General features: G+C 49.0%; 3 protein-coding genes across 3 annotated transcripts; 2 read left to right on the top strand and 1 right to left on the bottom strand.

Annotated features, from left to right (window-relative positions):
- Positions 1 to 1,842: 1,842 nt before the first annotated feature.
- On the bottom strand, positions 1,843 to 3,662 carry LOC117853665 (uncharacterized). Its single transcript, XM_034735965.2, has one exon. The coding sequence runs from the start codon at positions 3,481 to 3,483 to the stop codon at positions 2,194 to 2,196; it is 1,290 nt and encodes a 429-aa protein (XP_034591856.1). The 5' UTR covers positions 3,484 to 3,662; the 3' UTR covers positions 1,843 to 2,193.
- A 12,179-nt stretch (positions 3,663 to 15,841) lies between these two features.
- On the top strand, positions 15,842 to 18,913 carry LOC117851811 (transcription factor HY5). The gene is made up of 4 exons (XM_034733710.2): positions 15,842 to 16,366; positions 16,679 to 16,907; positions 18,105 to 18,261; positions 18,461 to 18,913. Exons 1-4 carry the CDS (start codon positions 16,279 to 16,281, stop codon positions 18,530 to 18,532), a joined length of 546 nt encoding a protein of 181 aa, XP_034589601.1. The 5' UTR covers positions 15,842 to 16,278; the 3' UTR covers positions 18,533 to 18,913.
- A 1,386-nt stretch (positions 18,914 to 20,299) lies between these two features.
- On the top strand, positions 20,300 to 22,985 carry LOC117853663 (putative cellulose synthase A catalytic subunit 11 [UDP-forming]). The gene is made up of 5 exons (XM_034735963.2): positions 20,300 to 20,488; positions 20,565 to 20,702; positions 20,822 to 20,947; positions 21,044 to 21,259; positions 21,344 to 22,985. Exons 1-5 carry the CDS (start codon positions 20,315 to 20,317, stop codon positions 22,757 to 22,759), a joined length of 2,070 nt encoding a protein of 689 aa, XP_034591854.2. The 5' UTR covers positions 20,300 to 20,314; the 3' UTR covers positions 22,760 to 22,985.
- Positions 22,986 to 23,414: the final 429 nt, after the last annotated feature.

The raw sequence follows: 23,414 nt of genomic DNA, 5'->3' as shown, positions 1-23,414 counted from the left end.
GCGCAAGGAGTTGCGCACCTCCGCACATCAAGTGTACTATTGCAGCTTCCCAACTCCAAGCTCCAAGTGCCCAAAGACTTCCAAAATAACTCCAGTAAGCTTATAATTCACTAAAACATCGATTAATGTTAGGCCCATCGCGACGAAGTCATTAACCACCAAGTCGCCGGTGAGGTTGTTCCTGTAAACTGCAAAGGATTGCAATTTCTTGAGGCTCCAAACCCATGGAGGTATGCTTCCGGTTAGCGTGTTGATGGACAGGTCCAGCACCTCCAACTCCGGCATGTCCACAACAAACCTCGAGAAGTCGCCGACGAGCTTGCACTGCGCTGCCCAGAGAGGCAGAGACTAGTCATTTGGTCAGGTTCTTAAATGAGGCCGGCAGCTCCTCTACGTTGAACGGGTTGTACGCCAACCATAGCGTCTGAAGCCTCGTCAGCTTGCCGAGCTCCGCTGGGACGGTGCCAATGAATTTGTTGTCGTCCGGCTTGAGATCCTGGAGATTCCGGAGGCTGGAGAGCGACGCCGGGATTGTACCGTTGAAGCTGTTTCTGCTGAGCACCAGTGTGGTCAGGTTCGCCCCCAGGCGAGAGCCGGTGTCCACGGGGAGCTCTCCGCCAAGATGGTTCCAGAACAGATCGAGGTACTGAAGCGCAGAGCAGCGGTAGAGCGCGCGGTGGGGAACACGCCGCTGATGTTGTTGCTAGAGACGTCGAGGCACGTGACGCCGGTGAGGCCAAGATCAGGGGGACGGACGATCGGTTTGGCAATCAAATGCGGAGGGAGAGGGAAATCCCCAGTTTTTCGTTTTTGTAGAAAACTGGCACGAGCCCATTCGATTCGCTGCGTGGGTTTTGGGCTTTTACGTTTTGCAGGTGCTCGCCGCGAAGCTTTCGAACTGCCTCTGATTCGTAGCTTTTCCTTCCTTTAAGAGTGTGATTCGGACGGAGTAGACCAGACTTTTGCTGGTGCTATGGAAGTCTGTGTTGTTCAAACTATCGATAAGTACACATGATTTGATGCCAGTTAGAGGAATCGTTTTTTCTTTTCTTGACTGCACCGCTGATCAACGAAATTCGGGTTCGGGGTCAGTTCGCTAATCCTTTCTTCTCACGTTCGCCGGAGACGGGTCACAGCACAGCACAACAGTGCCCCGTCAAACACGGCTATTAAAGTTCGTTGGTCTGAACGCATGAGACTCTGAGAGTAACTCGTTCGCATGATTTTTATTCCCTGAGCTAAAATCACATTTTTTTAACAAAAAAATGCAGCCTTAAAAAGTAGATGTTCGGACACACATATAAAAACACATATGGGAAATTAAATCATTTTTTAAAATTAACAAAGTCACCGTATGTGTGGGCGTCAATAATTAACTTGCACACTAGCTGCGGTTACATTACACACGAGCTTTTGGCTCGTATAGTCTCATTTTCCCTTTGTAGGAAAAAAAAGGCATGGTGTAGTCCACCTAACTGGCACACAGTTCCCATTCCTTTCCTCCTTCGTTCGTTAACGTTCCAAAATTAAAAACATATATATATGAAAAAACTTTTCAAAAACTTTTTTGTAGAATTTTTTAAATAACACTTCTAATTATGAAAATATTTTTTAGGTAAATTAGCTAAATAACCTTTTATGAAAAAGTTATCTAGATCCATTTTGAAAAAAATGAAAAAGGAGAAGAAAGACAAATGGAAAAAAGGGGCACACCGCGAAAGCCAGTGCGCATGTTGTGTTTTTGTGGTTGCCGCTAGTAAGGCCGATCCTAAGATTTTAGGGGCCAAGAGCAAAACTAAATAGAAGTCCTTGTAAGCAGTAGTAGCAGAAGTAGTCAAACACTTAAGGTGCATGAAAAACTATTAAACAAAACAATATAAAGACATTACCTTATAAGTTTAGCATCTAATCATTGATGATGGTATCAATATAAATCTCATTCAATAGAAGTTGCCAAACAATTAGCTTTCTGTCATGTATCATTTTCCGCCATTTATCTCTCCATTGCTCATCTTGCTAGATTAACTAGTACATCCCTCAACCCATACTCTCACGCGGCCTAGTAATTTTTAAAGAACATAAGTATTAGAAATGAATAAAAGATTAAGGTCCATATCTAATAACCAAATTTTCTTATCATGCTCTCTCTAATTTAAACTCTAACAAGGTTTTAATCCCTATCGTCCATAGAGCCTAGGGCAACTCGCCAGAGAGCTGGTTATTGTTTAGCTGCAGGCGGTGTAGACTGGTGCAGTTGGCCAGGGCTTCCGGGATGGATCCGTTCAAGTGGTTGCCCTCGGCAGTGAGCGTCGTGAACTGGCCTCTGGCACATAGTCCTTCTGGGATTGTGCCAATGAGCTCATTGTCGTCAGCCCCCAAACGAGTAAAGGTCGAGTGCTTCCCAAGTTCTGGCGGGAGAATACCAGTAAACCTATTACTAAAAAGCGTCAATACCGATAATGATGGCAGCCAGCCGATGCTGGCTGGTATCTCGCCGGAGAAGTTGTTCCTGAAGAGGGCCAATCTTGTGAGGTTCTCCAAGTGCCCAAAGACTTCCGGAATAACTCCAGTAAGTTTATAATTGTCTGAAACATCGATATTTGTTAAGCCCATCGCGGCGAAGTCATTAACCACCAAGTCGCCGGTGAGGTTGTTCTTGTAAGCTGTAAAGGATTGCAATTTCTTGAGGCTCCAAACCCACGGAGGTATGCTTCCGGTCAGCGTGTTGATGGATAGGTCCAGCACCTCCAACTCCGGCATGTCCGCAACAAACCTCGGGAAGTCGCCGATGAGCTTGCACTGTGTTGCCCAGAGACTAGTCATGCTGGTCAGGTTCTTAAATGAGGCCGGCAGCTCCCCCGCGTCGAACGGGTTGTACGCCAACCATAGCGTCTGAAGCCTCGTCAGCTTGCCGAGCTCCGCTGGGATGGTGCCAATAAATTTGTTTTGGTCCAGCTTGAGATTCTGGAGATTCTGGAGGCTGGAGAGCGACACCGGGATTGTGCCATTGAACCTGTTTCCGCTGAGCACCAGCGTGGTCAGGTTCGCCCCCAGGCGGGAGCCGGTGTCCGTGGGGAGCTCTCCGCTAAGATAGTTCCAGGACAGGTCGAGGTACTGAAGCGCAGAGCAGCGGTAGAGCGTGGTGGGGAACACGCCGGTGATGTTGTTGCTAGAGACGTCGAGGTACGTGAGGCCGATGAGGCCGCCGACGGCGTCCGGGAAGAGCCCCGCGACGTTGGCGCTGGCGAGTGTCAGGTTCACGACACGTCCGGCCGTGTCGCACGCCACGTACGGCCACGCGCAGTGCGCGCCCGCGGCCGAGGCGTTCCACCCGGCCAGCACGGGCGGATTGCCCCACGCGCGCTTGATCTCGAGCAGCAGCCGCGCGTCGTCCTGCGCGGCCGCGCGGGGAAGAAGGCAGCAGCTGGGAAGTAGCGCGAGCACGAGGCCGAGGAGATGCGGGGCGCGCCATGGTGCCTCCATGTCTCGGCAGGTGCTTGCCGCGAAGCTTTCGAACTGCCTCTGATTCGTAGCTTTTCCTTCCTTTAAGAGTGTGATTCGGACGGAGTAGACCAGACTTTTTCTGGTGCTATGGAAGTCTTTGTTGTTCAAACTATCGATAAGTACACATGATTTGATGCCAGTTAGAGGAATCGTTTTTCCTTTTCTTGACTGCACCGCTGATCAACGAAATTCGGGTTCGGGATCAGTTCGCTAATCTTTTCTTCTCACGTTCGCCGGAGATGGGTCACAGCACAGCACAAAAGTGCCCCGTCAAACACGGCTATTAAAGTTCGTGGGTCTAAACGCATGAGACTCTGAGAGTAACTCGTTCGCATGATTTTTATTCCCTGAGCTAAAATCACATTTTTTTAATAAAAAAATGCAGCCTAAAAAAGTAGATGTTCACATAACACACATATAAAAAACACATATGGGAAATTAAATCATTTTTTAAAATTAACAAAGTCATCATATGTGTGGGTGCTAATAATTATCCTGCACGCTAGCTGCGCTTATATTACACGCGAGCTTTTGGCTCATATGGTCTCCATTTGTAGGAATAAAGAGGCATGGTCTAGTCTACCCGGCTGACACACATTTCCCTTTCCTTTCCTCCTTCGTTCGTTAACGTTCCAAAATTAAAAATTTATATAACCAAAAAAAATTCTCTAGAATTTTTAAATAACACTTCTAATTATGAAAATATTTTTTTGGAAAAATTAGCCAAATAATCTTTTACGAAAAAGTTATCTAGATCCATTTTGAAAAAACTGAAAAAAGGAGAAGAAAGACAAATGGAAAAAAGAGGGGCACATATACTCTGAACATTAAATCACCAGTGCGCATGTTGCGTCTTTGCGCTTGCTGCTAGGAGTCCTTGGAAGTAGTAGTAGCAGTAGTAGCCGTACTAGCCTTGTAAGTATAGTTAATATTATGGGCAAACACTTAAGGTGCATGAAAAACTATTAAACAAAACAATATAAAGACATTACCTTATAAGTTTAGCATCTAATCATTGACGATGGTATCAATATCAGTCTCAGTAATTCCTTTTCGATGCATGAAGTTGCCAAACCATTAGCCTTCTGTCATGTATCATTTTCCGCCATGTATCTCTCCATTGCTCATCTTGCTAGATTAACTAGTACGTCCATCAACAACCCATACTCTCACACAGCCTAGTAATCTTTAAAGAACATAAGTATTACAAATGAACAAAAGATTAAGGTCCATATCTAATAACCAAATTTGCTTATCATGCTCTCTCTAATTTAAACTCTAACAAAATACTCATATGGATATGTCGATCATGATAAATTAGTTAGCAATTACTCCATACACATCGACACTTATAGTTTTCTCTAATTCGTATCACACCTTTATATATTCGTATCACACTTACAGTCTTCGGTGAGCTTGTTATTGTATAGGGACAAGGTTTTAATCGTTATCGTCCATAGAGCCTGGGGCAACTCGCCAGAGAGCTGGTTACTGTCTAGATGCAGGCACGTAGACTGGTGCAGTTGGCTAGGGCTTCCGGGATGGATCCGTTCAAGTAGTTGCCATTGGCAGTGAGCGCCATGAATTGGCCTCTTGCACGTAGCGTCAGCCTCCATATAAGTAAACGTCGAGTGCTTCCCAAGTTCCGGTGGGAGAATACGAGTAAGCCTGTTACTCAATACCGATAATGATAGCAGCCGGCCGATGCTGGCTGGTATCTCGCCGGAGAAGTTGTTCCTGAAGAGGCCAATCTTGTGAGGTTCCCCAAGTGCCCAAAGATTTCCGGAATAGCTTCCGGAATAACTCCAGTAAGCTTATAATTCTCTGAAACATTGATTAATATTAAGCCCATCGCGGCAAAGTCATTAACCACCAAGTCGCCCGTGAGGTTGTTCCTGTAAACTGCAAAGGATTGCAATTTCTTGAGGCTCCAAACCCACAGAGGTATGCTTCCGGTCAGGGTGTTGATGGACAGGTCCAGCACCTCCAACTCCGGCATGTCCGCGACAAACCTCGGGAAGTCACCGACGAGCTTGCACTGCGTTGCCTAGAGACTAGTCATGGTGGTCAGGTTCTTAAATGAGGCCGGCAGCTCCCCCACGTCGAACGGGTTGTACGCCAACCATAGCGTCTGAAGCCTCATCTGCTTGCCAAGCTCCGCTAGGACGGTGCCAATGAGTTTGTTGTCGTCCATCATGAGATTCTGGAGACTGCAGAGGCTGGAGAGCGACGCTAGGATTGTGCCGTTGAACCTGTTTCCGCTAAGCACCAGCGTGGAGAGCCGGTGTCCATGGGGAGCTCTCCGCCAAGATGGTTCCAGGACAGGTCGAGGTACTGAAGCGCAGAGCAGCGGTAGAGCGCGGTGGGGAACACGCTGGTGATGTTGTTGCTAGAGACGTCGAGGTACGTGAGGCTAGTGAGGCCGCCGCCGGCGTCCGGGAAGGGCCCCGCGACTTGGCGCTGGCGAGTGTCAGGTTCACGACTACGCAATAAATAAATATAATAGCAATTTTAAATGAAAGGAAATAAAACATTGTCTTGGCGGGAACTAAAACAGGAGGTTACAACCCTCTTTTGTACCGGATGATAATAACACCCAGTACTAAAGGAGGAGCGATTTCATTTGGCGTCCTAGGCACGCCCTTTAGTACCGGGTGGGGGATAGGCTCGGTACTAATAGTCCCCTTTAGTACCGGGTGAGGGCTACACCCGGTACTTGGGGGGGGGGGGATAAAACCCCATCGTCTTCCTCTCTCAGGGAATTTCCCTGGACACTTAGCCGCTCCTCATCGCCCTCGTCCCCACCGTCATCCACACGCCGCCGCGCCGTCGTCCTCGCGGATAGACCTCCGTCGTGCCTCCCTTCTCCCGGCCGAATCCTCCTTCGCCGCTGCAGCCCCGTCCTCCACGCCGCTGTCATCCCTGTCGTCGCGCACCCCTACGTCGCCCCGCCTTGACGCCGCGGTGACGACCCTCGGCCCTGCCGGTACCCCTTCTTCGCCCCTGGCGCCAGCCCTCTACCAACGCCGCCGCCCCTCCTCCAACGACCGTCGCCCCCTCCTCCACCGCCCGCCACCCCTCGCGCACGGCCGCGGGCGCTGTCTGTGCTGACATAAGCCCGCGGCCGTGCTGACGTCATCCTTTTTTTAAAATTTCTTTAATTTTAGGATTTAGGATAAATGTTGTTAGGAATAATAGAAAAATTTATAAGTAGTGTTGGTGAATATAGAAATTGTGTTATGAAAATTAGAAAATTTGTAAATAGTGCTAGGAAATTAATGTACATTATTGCCATGCATTGTTTTATTAGTGGAATACTAGAAATTGAAAACTGTTGACTACTTAGAATAATTCTTTTAATGCTACTTAGAATAATTTCTTTTATTGCTACTTAGATTAATTCTTTTATTGCTACTTAGAAATTGTAAATTGCTACTACTTAGAATACTAGTTATAGTATAGTTCAATAAATTATAGAAATTATAGAAAAACTGTGGTAATTATTATCTACAACATTGATTATTCATTTATTATAACAAATTGTATAATAATTGGTCATTCTTTTTTATTGTCATTTATTGTAAAAAATTGTATAAGTATTCTTTTTTATAGTCATTTTTTTGTAACAAATTGTATATTTATTTAGTCATTTTTTTGTTGTCATTTACTAGCAATTCATAGTAAATGTTTTTGCAGTCATTTATTGTAACAAATTGTATAAGTGTTTCATTATTTTTTAGTCATTTATTATTGTTACAAATTGTATAAGTGTTTAATTCTTTTTTAGTCATTCTTTTTATTGTTGATGCCTACTATTTCTTAGAATAATTCTATTAATGGTACTTAGAATAATTTCGTTTATTGCTACTTAGAAAAATTATTTTATTGCTCCATATAAATTGTAAAATGATACTACTTAGAATAATTCTTTTATTGCTACTAGCTATAGTATAGTTCAATAAATTATAGAAATGTGCATAAAATTGTTGAATTAGCAAGAGATTATAGAAAAATTGTGGTAATTATTATGTACAACATTGATTAGTCATTTGTTATAACAAAATTGTACAATTATTAGTCATACTTTTTTAATAGTCATTTATTATAAGAAACTGTATAAGTATTCTTTTTTATTGCTATTTATTGTCACAAATTGTATAATTATTTAGTCATTTTTTTTGTCATTTACTAGCAATTCACAGTAAATATTGTTGTAGTTATTTATTGTAACAAATTGTATAAATGTTTCATTCTTTTTTAGTCATTTATTATTGTTACAAATTGTATAAGTGTTTAATTCTTTTTTTAGTCATTCTTTTTACTGTTGATGCCTACTATTTTTAGAATGATTCTTTTTATATTTTGTTATTTACAAATTGTATGAGTGTTTAATTCTTTTTGTTGTCATTCTTTTTATTGTTGATGCCTACTGTTTCTTAGAATAATTTCTTTTATATTATATTAGTTACAATGGCACGATTAGAGGACGAGCAGGCCCGATTGGACGAGGAATACCTAATGGAATTGATTGCTCAAGGTCGCACGGACGATCCGCCAAACGAGGAGGTCAATCGCAGCCAGACTGACATCTACCTCAACATGTCGGTGATGGCAATGAGGAGCAACTAATTGCCAAGGGAGGCAATGATGGGCAGTAAGGCGAGATATAGCAATTATTATACGTAAATATGATTTGAATTCTCAACTTATCAAGATTATTGGGAATTAATAGTTCTTTCATTTTCAGCCATCTGAATCGAGCAGCAGGCCTAAACGGAAACGAGGCAAGAAGAAGTTAGAGGGCCGTATCATCATCACGGAAATTGTTGAAGATGGTGAACCAATTGCTCCACACAATGCTAAGACCAAATTGGTGAATCAAATTGGGTTTCTTGTTAGAGATAAAATACCAATAAGCTTTCAGAATTGGAAAATCCTTGAAATTGATGAGAGCATCGCTTCCACAAGCATGGTCCCCATAAACATGGTCCCTGAGCGAGAGAAGGAAATGATATGGGAACAGATAAAAGAAAATTTCACGTTCGAAAGTGTAGATGAAGCAAAAGTGAAAGATTGGAGCTTTCAGAAGGATGCAATTGCTTTTCAGACGTACAAGAAGAACCTGAATGAAGACTACATAAAGAAGGGCTTACACCAGATTTCACGAAGCACCCGAAGTTAAGAGGTCACTGGGATTCATTTGTGCAGTTCAAGCAGTCCCAAAAGAGCGCTAAGGCAACTAAAATTAAAACCGACAATGCTCAAAAGAAGAAATACTTTCATCTTCTTGGGCCAGGAGGTTACAAGAAGGGGATCTTAAAATGACAGAGGATGGAAGATGACATAATTGCTAAGGGAATAGTACCGTAGACTCTCAAATGGTCGGAGCGAACAAAGCATTGGTATTATGTTCATGGCGACACGCTCAATCTCGAAGATGGATCATTTGTGTTCGGCTAAGAATTAAGAGAAGCGGCTACAAGGCTTGTTGAATTAATAAAGGCAACGACCGAAGGATCTGTCGTGCCTGATCGAGAGAAGGACGAGCTGACTATGGCACTAGGTAATCCAGAACACCCTGGACGTTGCTGAGGCAAAGGAGTAATTCCATGGAAGGTTGCCTTTCGTGAGCACATTGATTGCTACATAAGTTGCCAAAGAAGTAAGGCCGAACACGCACGACAGCTGCGAGAGTTGCAAGAACACGTAGCTTTGACAGAGGCAAGAATGGAGGAAACAATCGACTGGTATGTAGCTCTAACTCTTAGCAAATAAGCCAGTGGATAAGCGGCTGCATCATTAGGGGGTAATTTCAACATAAGCCCCTCTCAGCATCAAAGCAGTATCACTTCCACGGAAGCCCCAGCTGGAGGATCTTCTGACATATTTGAGGACAACCAACACCACACCATGGATGACATCACTAGGAGAGCTCCTTGTGAGCTTGTTACTCCCGTGAAAAACAAGCTCATCGTGGTGGCTTATGGTGTGGCTAAACAACCAACACAAGGCCAAACAATTCATGTCGTGGATATTTCAGTTCGCAGTTACACCAAAGTTGGGGTGGACCGAATGGTCGATGGTTGGGATGACCTAGAACTGGAGATCCCTGGAGGTGACGGGGAAAAAAATCTAAGAGAAACCATCCATGGTTGGATTCTATGGCTCAAGCGCTACATAACGATTACGCAGCCGAATCCCCCAACCTTGAGATCGCCTCCTCAAGGCTCAAGGGCAAGATCACCTACACCATCTGCTAGGGCACCCTCTCCATTATCGGATAGGAATCCTAGCATGAGTCCACCAGTTGACAGGGATTCTAACATGACTCCTCCTCCCCCTGTTATGAGCAAGGCTACATGATGAAAGACACCTTTAGTTCCGCCTACTGCGGCTACGAAGAAGAAGTAGAATAAGCCGAAAGAGAAGCAACCCGAGCTCGAGAAACCTTATGATATGACTGATGCGGAACTGAAGGTAGTAGTGGGTGCTGAGGTTAAAGCTCACTTTGCACCAAAGCCTCCCATGAAGAAAGATCCACCACTTGATAAGGTTAAACTTCGGACTTTCATTAGAAGCATGGAGAAAAAGGCAGACAAACCACCACTATCTGACTACGACCGCTCAATAATAAAGATTTTTTAGAAGAAGAAGAAAAGTGGGTCAAGTATTCCACATCTCGGAACCCAATCCAACCAATCCATTGCCCCGCTCCGGGTGCTTTCAGAGTTTGATAAGAACCTGCTTCAAGGAGAGGATCACGTCCCAAAGCACCTTGGGACTGCTAGATGAAAATTTGAGTTAGGGAAACCGCTTGTGTGGCCGCAGTTGGTGGACCGTGTTCCAACGAAGATGTACAAATTGCACCAATGGTACATGGAGGCTTCAGCTAACGGTTTACTCATTCTCGAAGTTCGGATTGGAGATCAACATTATTTTCGTGGTGATGACATTATAAATGTGCCGCTAGAGGAACTCTATTTTCTTTACAATCAAGATGCACTTGACAAGTCACTCATCAGTTCCTGGGTTCTGTAAGTCTTTAATTTGTTCTAACTTCAAAATTCCCGCTCTAGTCATTGTGCGAAGTCTTAACTCCTATTCGATTTTGTATCTGCGGGATGGAGATTCAAACTTGCCGGAGGAAAGGATACTATGACATTGGCTTCATGGACCCGGATATTATAAACGAGTCAACTATAAGAGATAGACCAAATCAGACCTTGAAGAACATATATAAGTTCCTAGACAACCAACATTACAAGAAGTACATACTTCTACCGTACAACTTCAAGTGAGCGTGTTTCCCATCTCTTTTCTTTTTCGAACTAGCAGTTAAACATAAGACTAACTAGCATTAACTATGCATATATGTACAGCTTCCACTGGATATTCCTTGTTATCGCGATTGATCGAAGCGCGGTCTATATCATGGACTCTTTGAGGAACTCAAGAGATCAATACAAAAACCTCATAGACATTCTTAACAAAGCATAGGCTCGCTTCTGTCGACATCTCGCAGGTGAATTCAAGGAGGAACTTGATTTCAAGCCTGAATTTCCGGTATGTGTTGAATTTCCACATCTCGTGACACTTCCTTGAACATAACAAATATTTCATAACTTCTTTTGCCATATATATAGTGTTTGAGACAGAATCCGGGGAATAATTTAAGCGGATACTACGTATGTGAGTTCATCCATTACTTTGTAGGTCCCAAGCGTATAACCGACCATGAATTCAGATTACGTATACAAATTTCTTAATAATAAATTAGTTCTAATTGTGCAGACCCATTGATCTCCTATATAATAACCTTTGCCAATGACACAAATGAGAGACATGAAGGAAGCACTCCTCGAGACGGAAAAAATCAGAGCAATTCAAGAACAACTCAGTGGATTTCTTCTAGATGAGGTAGTAAATCCAGCGGGGGAGTTCCATAATGGTGAATCAAATCTGCATCACCGTAAGGACTTGAGTTCAGAATAGTTGATCCAAATGTTGAACTTCAAGTGTTGATGCAATGTAATATTATTCATAAATGGGAATGAAAAAGATGTCTATATATATATAATATTATATCAAATGTAATATTATAGATAAATACAACTTTTTATATATTAGCGTATTAGAACTAGTATACGTAAAAGAAATAAATATGAAATACTAATATAGAATAAAGAAACAGAAAAGAAAATGAGAAAAGAAACAGAAAAAAAAGACCTTTAGTACGGTACTAAATTGGCGTGAACCAATTTAGTACCGGTTGGTATAAACAACCGGTACTAAAGGCCCCCCTTTAGTACCGGTTATTTGACCCGGCACTAAAGGTCCCCCTTTAATATCGAGCTAGCAATACCGGTTATACAACCGGTACTAAAGGGGCGTTAAGAACCGGTACTGAAGGCGCTTTCCCCAGCATTGACATATCCACACTTATAGTTTTCTCTAATTCGTACCACACCTTTATATATTCGTATCACACTTATAGTCCTCCGATGAGCCTATTATTGTATAGGGACAAGGTTTTAATCCTTATCGTCCATAGAGCCTGGGGTAGCTTGTCAAAGAGCTGGTTACTGTCTAGCTGCAGGCCATGCAAACTACTGCAATTGGCCAGGGCTTCTGGGATGGATCCATTCAAGTGGTTGCCATTATCAGTGAGCGTCATGAACTGGCCTCTGGCACATAGCCCTTCTGGGATTGTGCCAATGAGCTCATTGTCGTCACCCTTCATATAAGTAAAGGTCGAGTGCTTCCCAAATTCTGGCGGGAGAATATCAGTAACCCTGTTACTATGAAGCCTCAATACTGATAAATGATGGCAGCCGGCTGATGCTGGCTGGTATCTCGCCGGAGAAGTTGTTCCTGAAGAGGGACAATCTTGTGAGGTTCTCCAAGTGCTCAAAGACTTCCGGGATAACTCTAGTAAGCTTATAATTCTCTTAAACATCAATTAATGTTAAGCCCATCACGGCGAAGTCATTAACCACCAAGTCGCTGGTGAGGTTATTCCTGTAAACTCCAAAGTATTGCAAATTCTTGAGGCTCCAAACCCACGGAGGTATGCCTCCAGTCAGCATGTTGATGGATAGGTCCAGCACCTCCAACTCCGGCATGTCTGCGACAAATCTCAGGAAGTCACCGATGAGCTTGCACTGCGCTGCCCAAAGTCATGTTGGTCAGGTTCTTAAATGAGGCCAGCAGCTCCCCCGCGGCGAACGGGTTGTACGCCAACCATAGCGTCTGAAGCCTCATCAGCTTGTTGAGCTTCGCTGGGACGATGCCAATGAGTTTGTTGTCGTCCATCTTGAGATTCTGGAGATTCTGGAGGCTGGAGAGCGACGCCGGGATTGTGCCCAGGATTGTGCCGTTGAACCTGTTTCCGCTGAGCGCCAGCGTGGTCAGGTTCACCCCCAGGCGGGAACCGGTGTACGCGGGGAGCTCTCTGCCAAGATGGTTCCAGGATAGGTCGAGGTACTGAAGCGCAGAGCAGCGGTAGAGCTCCATTTTGGAGGCAACAAGGGGAGCAATCATAGAGTGTGACACCGCTAAGGAGTACCTGACAAAGGTGGAGAGTTAGTTTACTGGCTCTTTAAAGGCATATGCAAGCACTCTTATTAGGAAGCTTGTCACTATGAAGTATACTGGTGGTGGAATAAGGAATCACATATTGAGAATGAGCAATATGACTTCCAAGCTTAAGTCTATGGATATGGAGCTCCCAAAAGAATTTATAATCCATCTGGTCTTTACCTTACTGCCCAAAGAATTTGAGACCTTTGCTGTGAATTACAACTCATAGTTAGAAAAGTGGGGTATTGAGAAGATGATTGCCATGTGTGTGCAAGAAGAAGAGAGGCTTAAAGGCTCATCTGATGATACTATCAATTACCTGAGCCAAAACAAGAAGAGAAATTATCAGAACAACAAATTCTAAGCCACAAGGGAAACCTCAGTGGAACGCCTCTTCTTCTAAGGCACATGGAAAGGTTCCGATGCATGATCACCATCAAAGATCAACCCATGAAGTGGTGGTGGACAAGAACACTTGCAAGTGGTGCAAAAATAAGGAACACTACCAAAAGGATTGTGTAGAATTCCTGAAGCATCTGTGCAGGAAAGGTGAGGATCTTATTACATTCGTAGATGAGTCCTTGTATTTAAGTTATGCAAAATCTACTTGGTGGATTGATTCAGGTGCAACTGTTGATGTTACAAATTCATTACAGGGATTCCATACGAGGAGGACCCTGCAAAGAGGAGAAAGAAGCATTAAGGTTGCAAATGGCGTCCAAGCTGAAGTCGATACTCCAACGATGTCTGATGCCTTGTGCCGAGGCATTGTTATCCGTGGTTAAGCCACAAAATTCATCCTTGTGCTATGATGCTCTGTTGTCATCCGTGTTTAGCTAGGTAGCTTGTTGTGGTTTTAGCTCGGTTTTCCTAAATTAACCGAGCCCGGTAGGGTTTTTGCCTTGTTTCCCTAAAAATAGAGATAATTTCCTATTTGACACTAGAAAAATTACTCGTTCCTTTCTTGACCCTTAAAAAATTTCCGTTCCCTATTTGACACCGAGTTCAACTTTCATTCCTTGTATGATACTCTGTTGGATTTTTCATCCGAGAATCGTTAAATGCCCGGCGAAAAGATGATTTTGCCCATGTGGACCCCACCACCCTTCTTCCTCCTCTCCTCTCCTCTCCTCTCCTCTCCTCCAATCTCTGTGCCTGCGGTCGTTGTCTGTGGCCGGGGCTCCGAACCAGGCGGGGCAATCTTTGGCCTCAGCATGCGGAGTGCAAATATGGCAAAGCCGAGCTGGAGCAGGAGGAACCCTATCTCCCACCCCTGCACTATGGGCTCCCACAGCCACCACCCGACACTGCCTCCCTTATGCAGCTTCCGCCGCCACTTATTCTCCCCCCTCTTCGATGATGGCTACGGCAGCGGCGGCACGGCCACGCTCGTGGTGCTAGTGCTGTCGCCCCCGGCTCCGCAGACGCGTCCTAGTCGCCATCTCCGACAAAGGAAGCCTCGCCATTCCTAGAGGCGGCGGTTTCATCGCCGTCGCGCTCGACGTTCGCGTGCGCCGCCGCCGGGCAGCGCCGCCCGCGGCGGCACGACAGATATCCGGATCGATAGGGCGCCTCTCTTAGCGGTGGCGGGTCGCCGGGAGAGGGGCCGGAGGAGCGAGCGGGACGGGGATGCGATTAGGAATGAGGCGAGGGTTTCCGCGGCGGCGGGCGCCATGTGGGGAGGAAGGCAGCCTTGTCCCAAACCGTAGGCTTGGGAGCGTGCGTGCTGAGGAAGAAGCACCACCAGGGAGCTCGTCCAGCTCCACCGTTGTTGCGCGTGTGACGTGGAGGAATCGGTGGGCGGGGGTCGGGGTGGGGAGACAAGGGGGGAGAGATGAGGAACAGAGGAAGGAAGAGGCTGAGATGAGACGAGACGGGAGATATGGAGGAACAGAGGGAGGAGAGGAGAGGAGGGAGAAGGGTGGTCGGGTCCACATGGGCAAAATCGTGTTTTCGCCGGGCATTTAATGGTTCTCAGACGGAAAATCCAATAGAGTGTCATATAAGGAATGGAAATTGAACTCGGTGTCAAATAGGCAACATAAATTTTTTTAATGGTTAAGAAAGGAACGAATAATTTTTCTAGTGTCAAATAGGAAATTACTTTAGACAGTTAATCTGTGATTTGCCACAGGTATATCAATACAATTCTGGTGGGACGCTCTCCCCGTGACATTAAAAAAACTTTTAATGACCGTCAAATTTTAGCCGTGATGACGTAGCTAACGAACCCGAGCAAGCTCGCTACCGGTCGGCACGCGGACTAGTCGTCTCGTTAACCCTGACGCCGACAGTACGCGAGGATCCGCCAAACAAAGCGCACAAATCCGCCGTGGGATGCAACAGCCCCCGCTCGCCGAGGTCTCCCCCGCCGTCCCGCGCTGTGGCCGACGACGAGCCACCGCCGCACCCCGCACGCCGTAAAGGCGCGCATTGAAAACAGGGGGCGCGCACAGTTGCAGCACGGGGCGGCGGGGCGCCCAGCCTGCCCGCCTCGTGCCGGCGGCGGGCTCCTCCTCGCGGCTGGTAGGTTGCGGGCGCTCACCCATCCGCTGAGGACGGGGCCCCCTCGCCGGCCGCGGCCCGCGCGTCGGCGACGGGCAATCGGGGTGGGGGGCGGCGAGCGCGGCCACGCAGCGCGCCTCGCCACCTTCCGCTGGCCGGCGCCAACGCGTGGCCTCGTGCGCCGAGACGTGGGCGGGGTGGCGGCCGTTTGATCCCGCGGAGGGTGGATGGCTGGGGGAGCCCCGCCCGGACCCCGCGATTGAACTGGACGCCCTGTCAGTGTCACGTCGGCAGAGCTGGATCCCCTGAAGCGAAAAACACCGCGCTTTTCGCTTCTAAACCTCTCATTTCTCGTCGAATTCTGTAGCCATCCACTCTACTTCTCTCTTGTCTAGAAGCTGGAACACGATAACACTAAGCTGTACAATATGACGAACGATTGGGGGCTGATTTGTGAAAGAGATTCTAGGCGTTTGCGACCAAGGAAAAAAGGTCGCCCATGATGAGCAGGATGGAATCGTCGAACGCTTTCCAAGTTCAGGCAAGGGAAGGAAAACAAGGGGCCAATAGAGGAGGGTCAGGAGGAGACACGGAAACGTGCGCACGATTAATAAGAAATCCATCGCCCCAGCTGCCTGCTGCCGACTGCCGTGTGCCGACGAGAGCTAGCGCTCGAGAGAGTAGAAGAATATGCAGCAGGATCAGACGACGAGCTCGCTGCCCTCCAGCAGCGAGCGTTCCTCCAGCTCGGCGCCGCAGACGGAGGAGGCCAGGGAAGGCACGCACACTGCCTACTTCCTTTGATCTTCTTTATCATCTTGTATATACAATTGAATTGCTTCCGTTTCGATCTACTGTAACCTTTCTTCGGTCCATTCCTTCGATCAAGCATGTCTGTTCTTAATCTCTGTTCTTGATTCTTCTAGTTTCTTATTAGCTTTTTCCTGTTTGAAACGGAAGTTTAGCTATTTGTTGTCTTGTAAATTTGATTGTAAGGGAAGAGAGTACTCCCTTTTACGTCGATCAGCATGCATGCATGATCGAGAGGGGGATTGATTTGGAAATCACTGGCCGCGCGCGGTGTGTGTAGGGATGGAGAGCGACGAGGAGATCAGACGGGTGCCGGAGGTCGGGCTGGAGCTGGCCACCGGCCCGTCGACGTCCGGCAGGGAGACCGCCGGCGCCGCTGCCGCTGCCGCTGCCGGAGCCGGGACGTCGTCCGATCGCGGCCAGTCGTCGTCGGCCGCGGCCCAGGCGGCCAGCTCCGCCCGCCGCAGCGGCCGCAGCCCCGCCGACAAGGAGCACCGGCGCCTCAAAAGGTGCGTTACGGCTCTCTCCCGTGCCTCGATCTCGATCGAGCGTGTAAATTGCCTTCTGCTAGCTGCCTGCTGCTGGTACGGTACGTGTATAGGATCGCAGAGGACGACGACTGCGAGGCTGTCGAGAGAAGCTTTGTGTCGGCGTAGAGTTGCTGCTCGGGCAAAGGCGTGTGGATTCACGTACGCAACTTAACGCCGTACAAAGGCCTTTAGGGCCAAGCCGCCAAGGACGACAGCAACTTGGTCGATAACATATACTGTACTAACATGTAAATAGGCGATGCATAAAAAGGTGAGAGAATGAATTGGAGATGCTAGCAGGGTGTCTTATGACTGCTTTTACCTAGCTAGTTTTCTTTCTCACGTAATAAAGTCATTTTTTTTTGGCACACAGCCATTGGTAGCTGTTTGTAAACACACACACACACACCCTCAGACCCTCACTTGATAATGCTCCAATTACTGATAAATACTCGTGAAACGGACATGTAACTAAACTTTCAAAAGTCCCACTATCATCGTAGAAGTAAATTTTACAGAACACAACTAAGTTGGCAAAGAATATACTCCCTCCATTTTAAATATAAGATGTTTATTATAAGAGAAATAGTTTAATTAGAAACAAACCAATAATTAGCTTGTCCGAAACGCCATACATTTTTAAAAAAGTTATATATGTCACAAAAATATAGGTTTCACTGCCTGATATCTCGTACTCTTGCAATGAGCTGATCAGACATGATGCCAATTTCACTACCTAACCTGTGGTTTTGAGATGCAACACGCAATAAGTTTGTATGTAGTGCACATTAAATTTCCATTTGTATGATACAATTTCCTGTCTCTGTCGTCGTTTCGTTGCGGATCTACTTTTTAAATAGTTTAGATTTAAAAAAATCTTAGAGAGAGCTCTATGCTTGTTATTATTAAGATCTTTTGCATATCACATGATGCTATGCGGGTTTCTTAGCTTTCCGCTTAATAGTTTTGCTCTAGCTGCTGCTAATATACAGGCTAAGGGTGAAAGGAAATGACAGATTTATAGCCCAAGTCACAAATGGGCCCAAATCACAGATGGGCCTGCCCGTAGTCGTAGCCTTATAAGGCCACCATCAAACTGTCCGAAATGGACACTTGGACAATGGACACTTGGACAGGATCGGATCATCAAGATGCTGACTCTCACTGCAATTCTAGGTTGCTTCGGAACCGGGTGTCGGCGCAACAGGCGCGGGAGAGGAAGAAGGCGTACCTGAGCGAGCTGGAGGTGAGGGTGAACGACCTGGAGAAGCGCAACTCGGAGCTGGAGGAGAGGCTCTCCACGCTGCAGAACGAGAACCAGATGCTCAGACAGGTACGCGCGCGCACGCCTCACCCGTCACAAAAGTTCTGCTAGCAATTTCGGAGGCGTGCTTGTCAACTGCACACTCGATCTGCCATCAACGTCTGAAACAGCGAGTTTATTTCTGTTATCATCAGTACTAAGTAGGATGCAAATGGCAGCTTAATTAATTCGATTTATTCCCCTGCATGCACGTGCCGGCGTGCCGCAGATCCTGAAGAACACCACTGTCAACAGAAGAGGGCCGGGGGGTGGTAGCAGTGCCGGCGGAGACAACCAATAGCTTGGCCTCTACATGCAAGACTGGAACCCGGTTGCATTTCGAAGAAAGCAGCAGCAGGAAATACCTCCTGAATCCTGATGGCTGAGTCTGAAACTCTGAATTGGCTGCTCGCTTAGCTAGGCCATTTATCTGATCGATTAAGTCTGTCGTTTAGATGAAAATCTTATATCCTGCAGGGACTGTGCTGCGTCTGCATGTGTTCAATATAGCCTCCTTGCTAGGTGTATGTAACAGTGTCCAATGTAGCCTCCTTGCCGGCCAAAATGTAATTTGCAATTCTGGCCGTACACGCGAAGATTGTTCGTGAGACGGCATGGGCCATGGACGCATTGCGTGGTGCAACTGTAATATAAGATTCAGGAACGGCCTCCGATTTATGAATTTGTGAGTCATCTGTGTAAAAATGGGACTATTTTTCAAAGTCTGTACCGTGTCGATGTGAAAAACCTTGAAGATTAATGAAAAAACTTCCGTTATCGAAGAAAAACACAGGTCATGTGAGTTTCGGATTAATTTGTTAGTTTGATCGTCGCGCAACACTTGTTGCTAATGCAGTTTTACTAATAATTTTTCAAGTGTCTGAGATTGGACGCTGGAACGTGCGACAATTGCAGGCTCGTGGGCTCGTGGCTTTTGGGCCGGCTAGACGGGGTCGTCACTCCATCCTTCGGGGCCATCATCGTTGACCAGGTCTTCGCTTAGGTTTACACAGACAGGCTAGTAGATGCTGCGGTCTCTGATTCCTCGGCCAATACCAGTTCGTCCACTGTCTGTTACCGCCACAGTCATGCCTGTTGCAGCTAGCACACAAAAAGTAACTTTGTCTTACCGTGTCGTTTCTTCCACTACGACCTCCTCGCAAACATCGCAGGAAGTACCCCCAAATCTTGTCCCTCCCAACCAGATGTGTGGAATGGGATTGTTTGGGGTTTCTGCGTCTGACTCGACGAAGACGAAGAAGGAATGGATGCCAGAGAACAAAACAGACTTATTCAGATCGAGATGTTTTTCGTTTTTACACATGGCTTCTTGTACATCAGTTCGTTTGCTGAGACAACCATGAGATGCGCACATTGCACTCTGAATTGTTCACCTATCAGTTAGGTTCAGGATGGACGAAGGGAGCCCAGAGATCGTGCCTGTCAACTCCCCGGCTTCCGACCTGGACCGAGAGCCTGAATCTTCAGAAAGGTGAGCACTGACGCTGACAATGGCGTGTTCACTGCAATCCTGCAAAAACCATCAGGTTTCATGTCGTGTAGAAGTGTACGCGAGCTCCTGGACCTTAGCGTATCTCGCCATGACTGAATTTGCAGCGGGGATGCCGGCGGCGATGGCCCTCCCGAGCCTCTCAGCGAGAAGCTGCCCGTCCCGCCCGCCGAGCTCGGTCTGTACCGCGCCGCCGTCGCGCTGCGCGTCCTCCTCCTCGCCGCCTTCTTCCGGTACCGCGTCACCCACCCGGTTCCCGACGCCCCCTGGCTGTGGCTTGCCGCGCTCGCCAGCGAGCTCAGCCTCGCCCTCGCGTGGCTCCTCGCCCAGCTCCCCAAGCTCTCCCCGACCCACCGCGCCACGCACCCCGACAGGCTCGCGTCGCGGTACGGGAGCGACGGCGTCGGCGAGGAGCGGCTGCCGGGCGTGGACGTGCTCGTGACCACGGCGGCGGCGGGCGCGGGGAGGGAGAGGGAGCCGCCGCTGGCGACGGCGAACACGGTGCTGTCGGTGCTCGCGGTGGACTACCCCGCGGGGAGGCTGGCGTGCTACGTCTCCGACGACGGCGCCGACATGCTGGCGTTCGAGGCGCTGTTCGCGGCCGCGGCGTTCGCGCGGCGGTGGGTGCCGTTCTGCCGGCGGCACGCCGTGGAGCCCAGGGCGCCCGAGCTCTACTTCGCCCGCGGCGTCGACTACCTCAGGGACCGAGCCGCGCCGTCCTTCGTCAAGGAACGCCGCGCCATGAAGGTGACCGATCGGTCGATCGCTCCTCCTCGGTTGAAAGGGTCGGGCGGTCGCTGATCGTGAATGGGTTGGGTTGCAGAGGGAGTACGAGGAGTTCAAGGTGAGGATCAACTACCTCGCTGCGAAGGCGCGGAAGGTGCCGGAGGACGGCTGGGTCATGTCGGACGGCACGCCGTGGCCGGGGAACAACCCGAGAGACCATCCCGCCATGACACAGGTCAGAACTCCTCGCCTCGCTCCACCCATCAGCAAGACATGGCTGGCAAATCCTATGTCTCTCCATTGGCCTGTAGCATTTGATGCCTTGATGGAGTTCGATTCCTGCACGGTCTCCAGGTTCTTCTGGGGCATCCCGGCGACCAGGACGCCGAGGGGAACGAGCTGCCCCGGCTGTTCTACGTGTCGCGAGAGAAGAAGCCGGGGTTCCCGCATCACGGGAAAGCCGGCGCCCTGAACGCCCTGGTACGTGCCTGATCTCGAGCAGTATGTTGTCGTTGACCTCTGTTCAGCTGTAAGCCTGTAACCTGCAATGTGTTTTCTGCGTTGTGTTATTGGCAGCTCCGGGTGTCTGCTCTGCTGACCAACGGCGCGTACGTGCTCAACCTGGACTACGACCACTGCATCACCAACAGCAGCGCCCTGAGGGAGGCGATGTGCTTCCTCGTGGACCCGGAGGCCGGGAACAGGACGTGCTTCGTCCAGTTCCCGCTGCGGATCGGCGTCGACGACGACGGTGGCGACCGGGACGCGACCCACGATTCTGTTTTCTTCGACGTAACAGATCAAGCTTACTTACTCACTGTCCAAAATTCCTCTGAGTTAGAGTAACTCTCACGATTTTGCGATGCTTCGGTTCAGATCGACATGAAGTGCTTGGACGGCATCCGGGGCCCGGTGTACGTCGGCTCCGGCTGCTGCTTCAACCGGAAAGCGTTGTACGGCTTCGATCCTGCGCTGGCCGAGGACGACGACGCCCATAGAAACTGGTGCTGCTTCGGGAACGGGAAGGAGCGCGCGTTGAGGAGGACCATGTCCTCGGTGCCCTTGCTTGACTCGGAGGACTCCGACGAGCAGGACGGAGAAGACAACGCGAGAACAAGGCGGAGGCTGCGCTCCTACCACGCCGCGCTGGAGCGACACTTCGGCCATTCGCCGGCGTTCATCGTGTCAGCGTTCGCGGCCCAACGGCGCGGCGGCGGCTCGGACTCCACGGTCGCAGCTGCTTGCTCTCTACTACGTGAGGCCATCCACGTCGTCAGCTGCGCGTACGAGGAGCGGACGAGGTGGGGCAAAGACGTTGGCTGGATGTACGGCTCCGGAGGCGGCGGCGGCATGGCCACGGCCACGGGGTTCAGGATGCACGCGCGCGGGTGGGCGTCGGCGTACTGCGCGCCGGCGCGGGCCGCGTTCCAGAGCTTCGCTCCGGCCAGCCCCTCGCACGTCCTCGCCGCGGCGTCGCGGCGGGCGGTGGCGGCCATGGGTGTCCTGCTGAGCCGCCACTGCCCCGTCTGGGCTGGCGCCGGCGGGCGCATGCGGCTCTTGCAGCGTCTGGGCTACGTGACCTGCGTCGCTTACCCTCTTGTCTCGCTACCGCTCACCTTATACTGCGCGCTCCCGGCGGTCTGCCTCCTCACCGGCAGGTCCATCTTCCCGGACGACGTGAGCTACTACGACGCGGTCCTGCTCATCCTGCTCCTGTCCTCGGCGGCGGCCACCGTCGCGTTGGAGCTCCGGTGGAGCCGCGTGGCGCCGCGCGCGTGGTGGCGGGACCAGAAGCTCTGGGTGGTCACCGGCACGTCGGCGTGCCTCGCCGCCGTGTTCCAGGGCGTCCTGCGCGCGTGCGCCGGGATCGACGTCGGTTTCTCATACACGGAGGAGACGGCGACCCGTTCGTCCTCGGATGACGATGGCAACGGCGGCGGCGAGGAGTCCTCGGGCGCGCGGAGGTCCATGCGGTGGTCGAACCTGCTGATCCCGCCCGCGAGCCTGCTGCTGGGCAACCTCGCCGGCGTGGTGGTGGCGGTGTCGTACGGGGTGGACCACGGGTACCGGTCGTGGGGCCCGGTCCTCGTGAAGCTGGCGCTCGCCGGGTGGGTGGTGGCGCACCTGCAGGGGTTCCTCAGGGGCCTCCTGGTGCGGCGGGACCGGGCGCCCACCATCGCCGTGCTCTGGTCGGTGCTCTTCGTCTCCGTGCTCTCGCTGCTATGGGTCAACGTCGACTCGTACTCGGGGCCTCCCGCGCGGTCCACCACGTCGCCGCAGCCGGTGTTGTGACTTGGGACAAAGAAGATTGAAGATGAGATTCCAAGCTGGGCCGTGCCGTTTTTGCGTGTTCTAGGGCCACGTCATGGTTATCAGGTCCATTCTGGCATTTTCATTCTCATCTTTAATTTCAAAAACCAAATGCTAATCCAAAGCTCTCTATCTTCTAAAAATCGAAACAAAAATACTCCTGGAAATAGTCTTGAGGTGTTTTCTCAAGGAAAAGGTCTAATATAGTCTTTTTCAACTTTGGTGTTGTAGGCCTGTAGCCACTTGAAGCCCAAAACTCAAAATCATGTATATAGTCATGTGTGCTTGCGAGCTGTTTGGTTCTCTACCCAACCTCGCCAATGCTGCAATGCTAATCAGAATTTTGAGGCGTTAACTAAAATTTGAAAGCACTTGGTTTGCTACCAAAGACGTCTACAAATTGGTGACCAAGTAATAGCACAATTTCAGGGTCGAAAATGCACAATCTCAGAGTTTCTTCAGGGGTTTGAACGTGAACAGCACTACCAAAGTTCAAATGTGGAATGCATTTACCAACTGGTATTTCCCTTGGCCCTTGGGCAGAAAATGGACTGCCCCCTGTCGGTCTCGGTTGGATTCTTTCCGTTCGTTCTCGTTCTTCATCAGGTCCCAACACAGCAGCACAAAAGGTCTGGGC

Source organism: Setaria viridis, chromosome 4 (assembly GCF_005286985.2).
Source record: "Setaria viridis chromosome 4, Setaria_viridis_v4.0, whole genome shotgun sequence".
NCBI classification, from domain to species: Eukaryota; Viridiplantae; Streptophyta; class Magnoliopsida; order Poales; family Poaceae; genus Setaria; species Setaria viridis.
The sequence above is the reverse complement of the archived record's forward strand: the minus strand, read 5'-3'. Positions and strand labels throughout refer to the sequence as shown.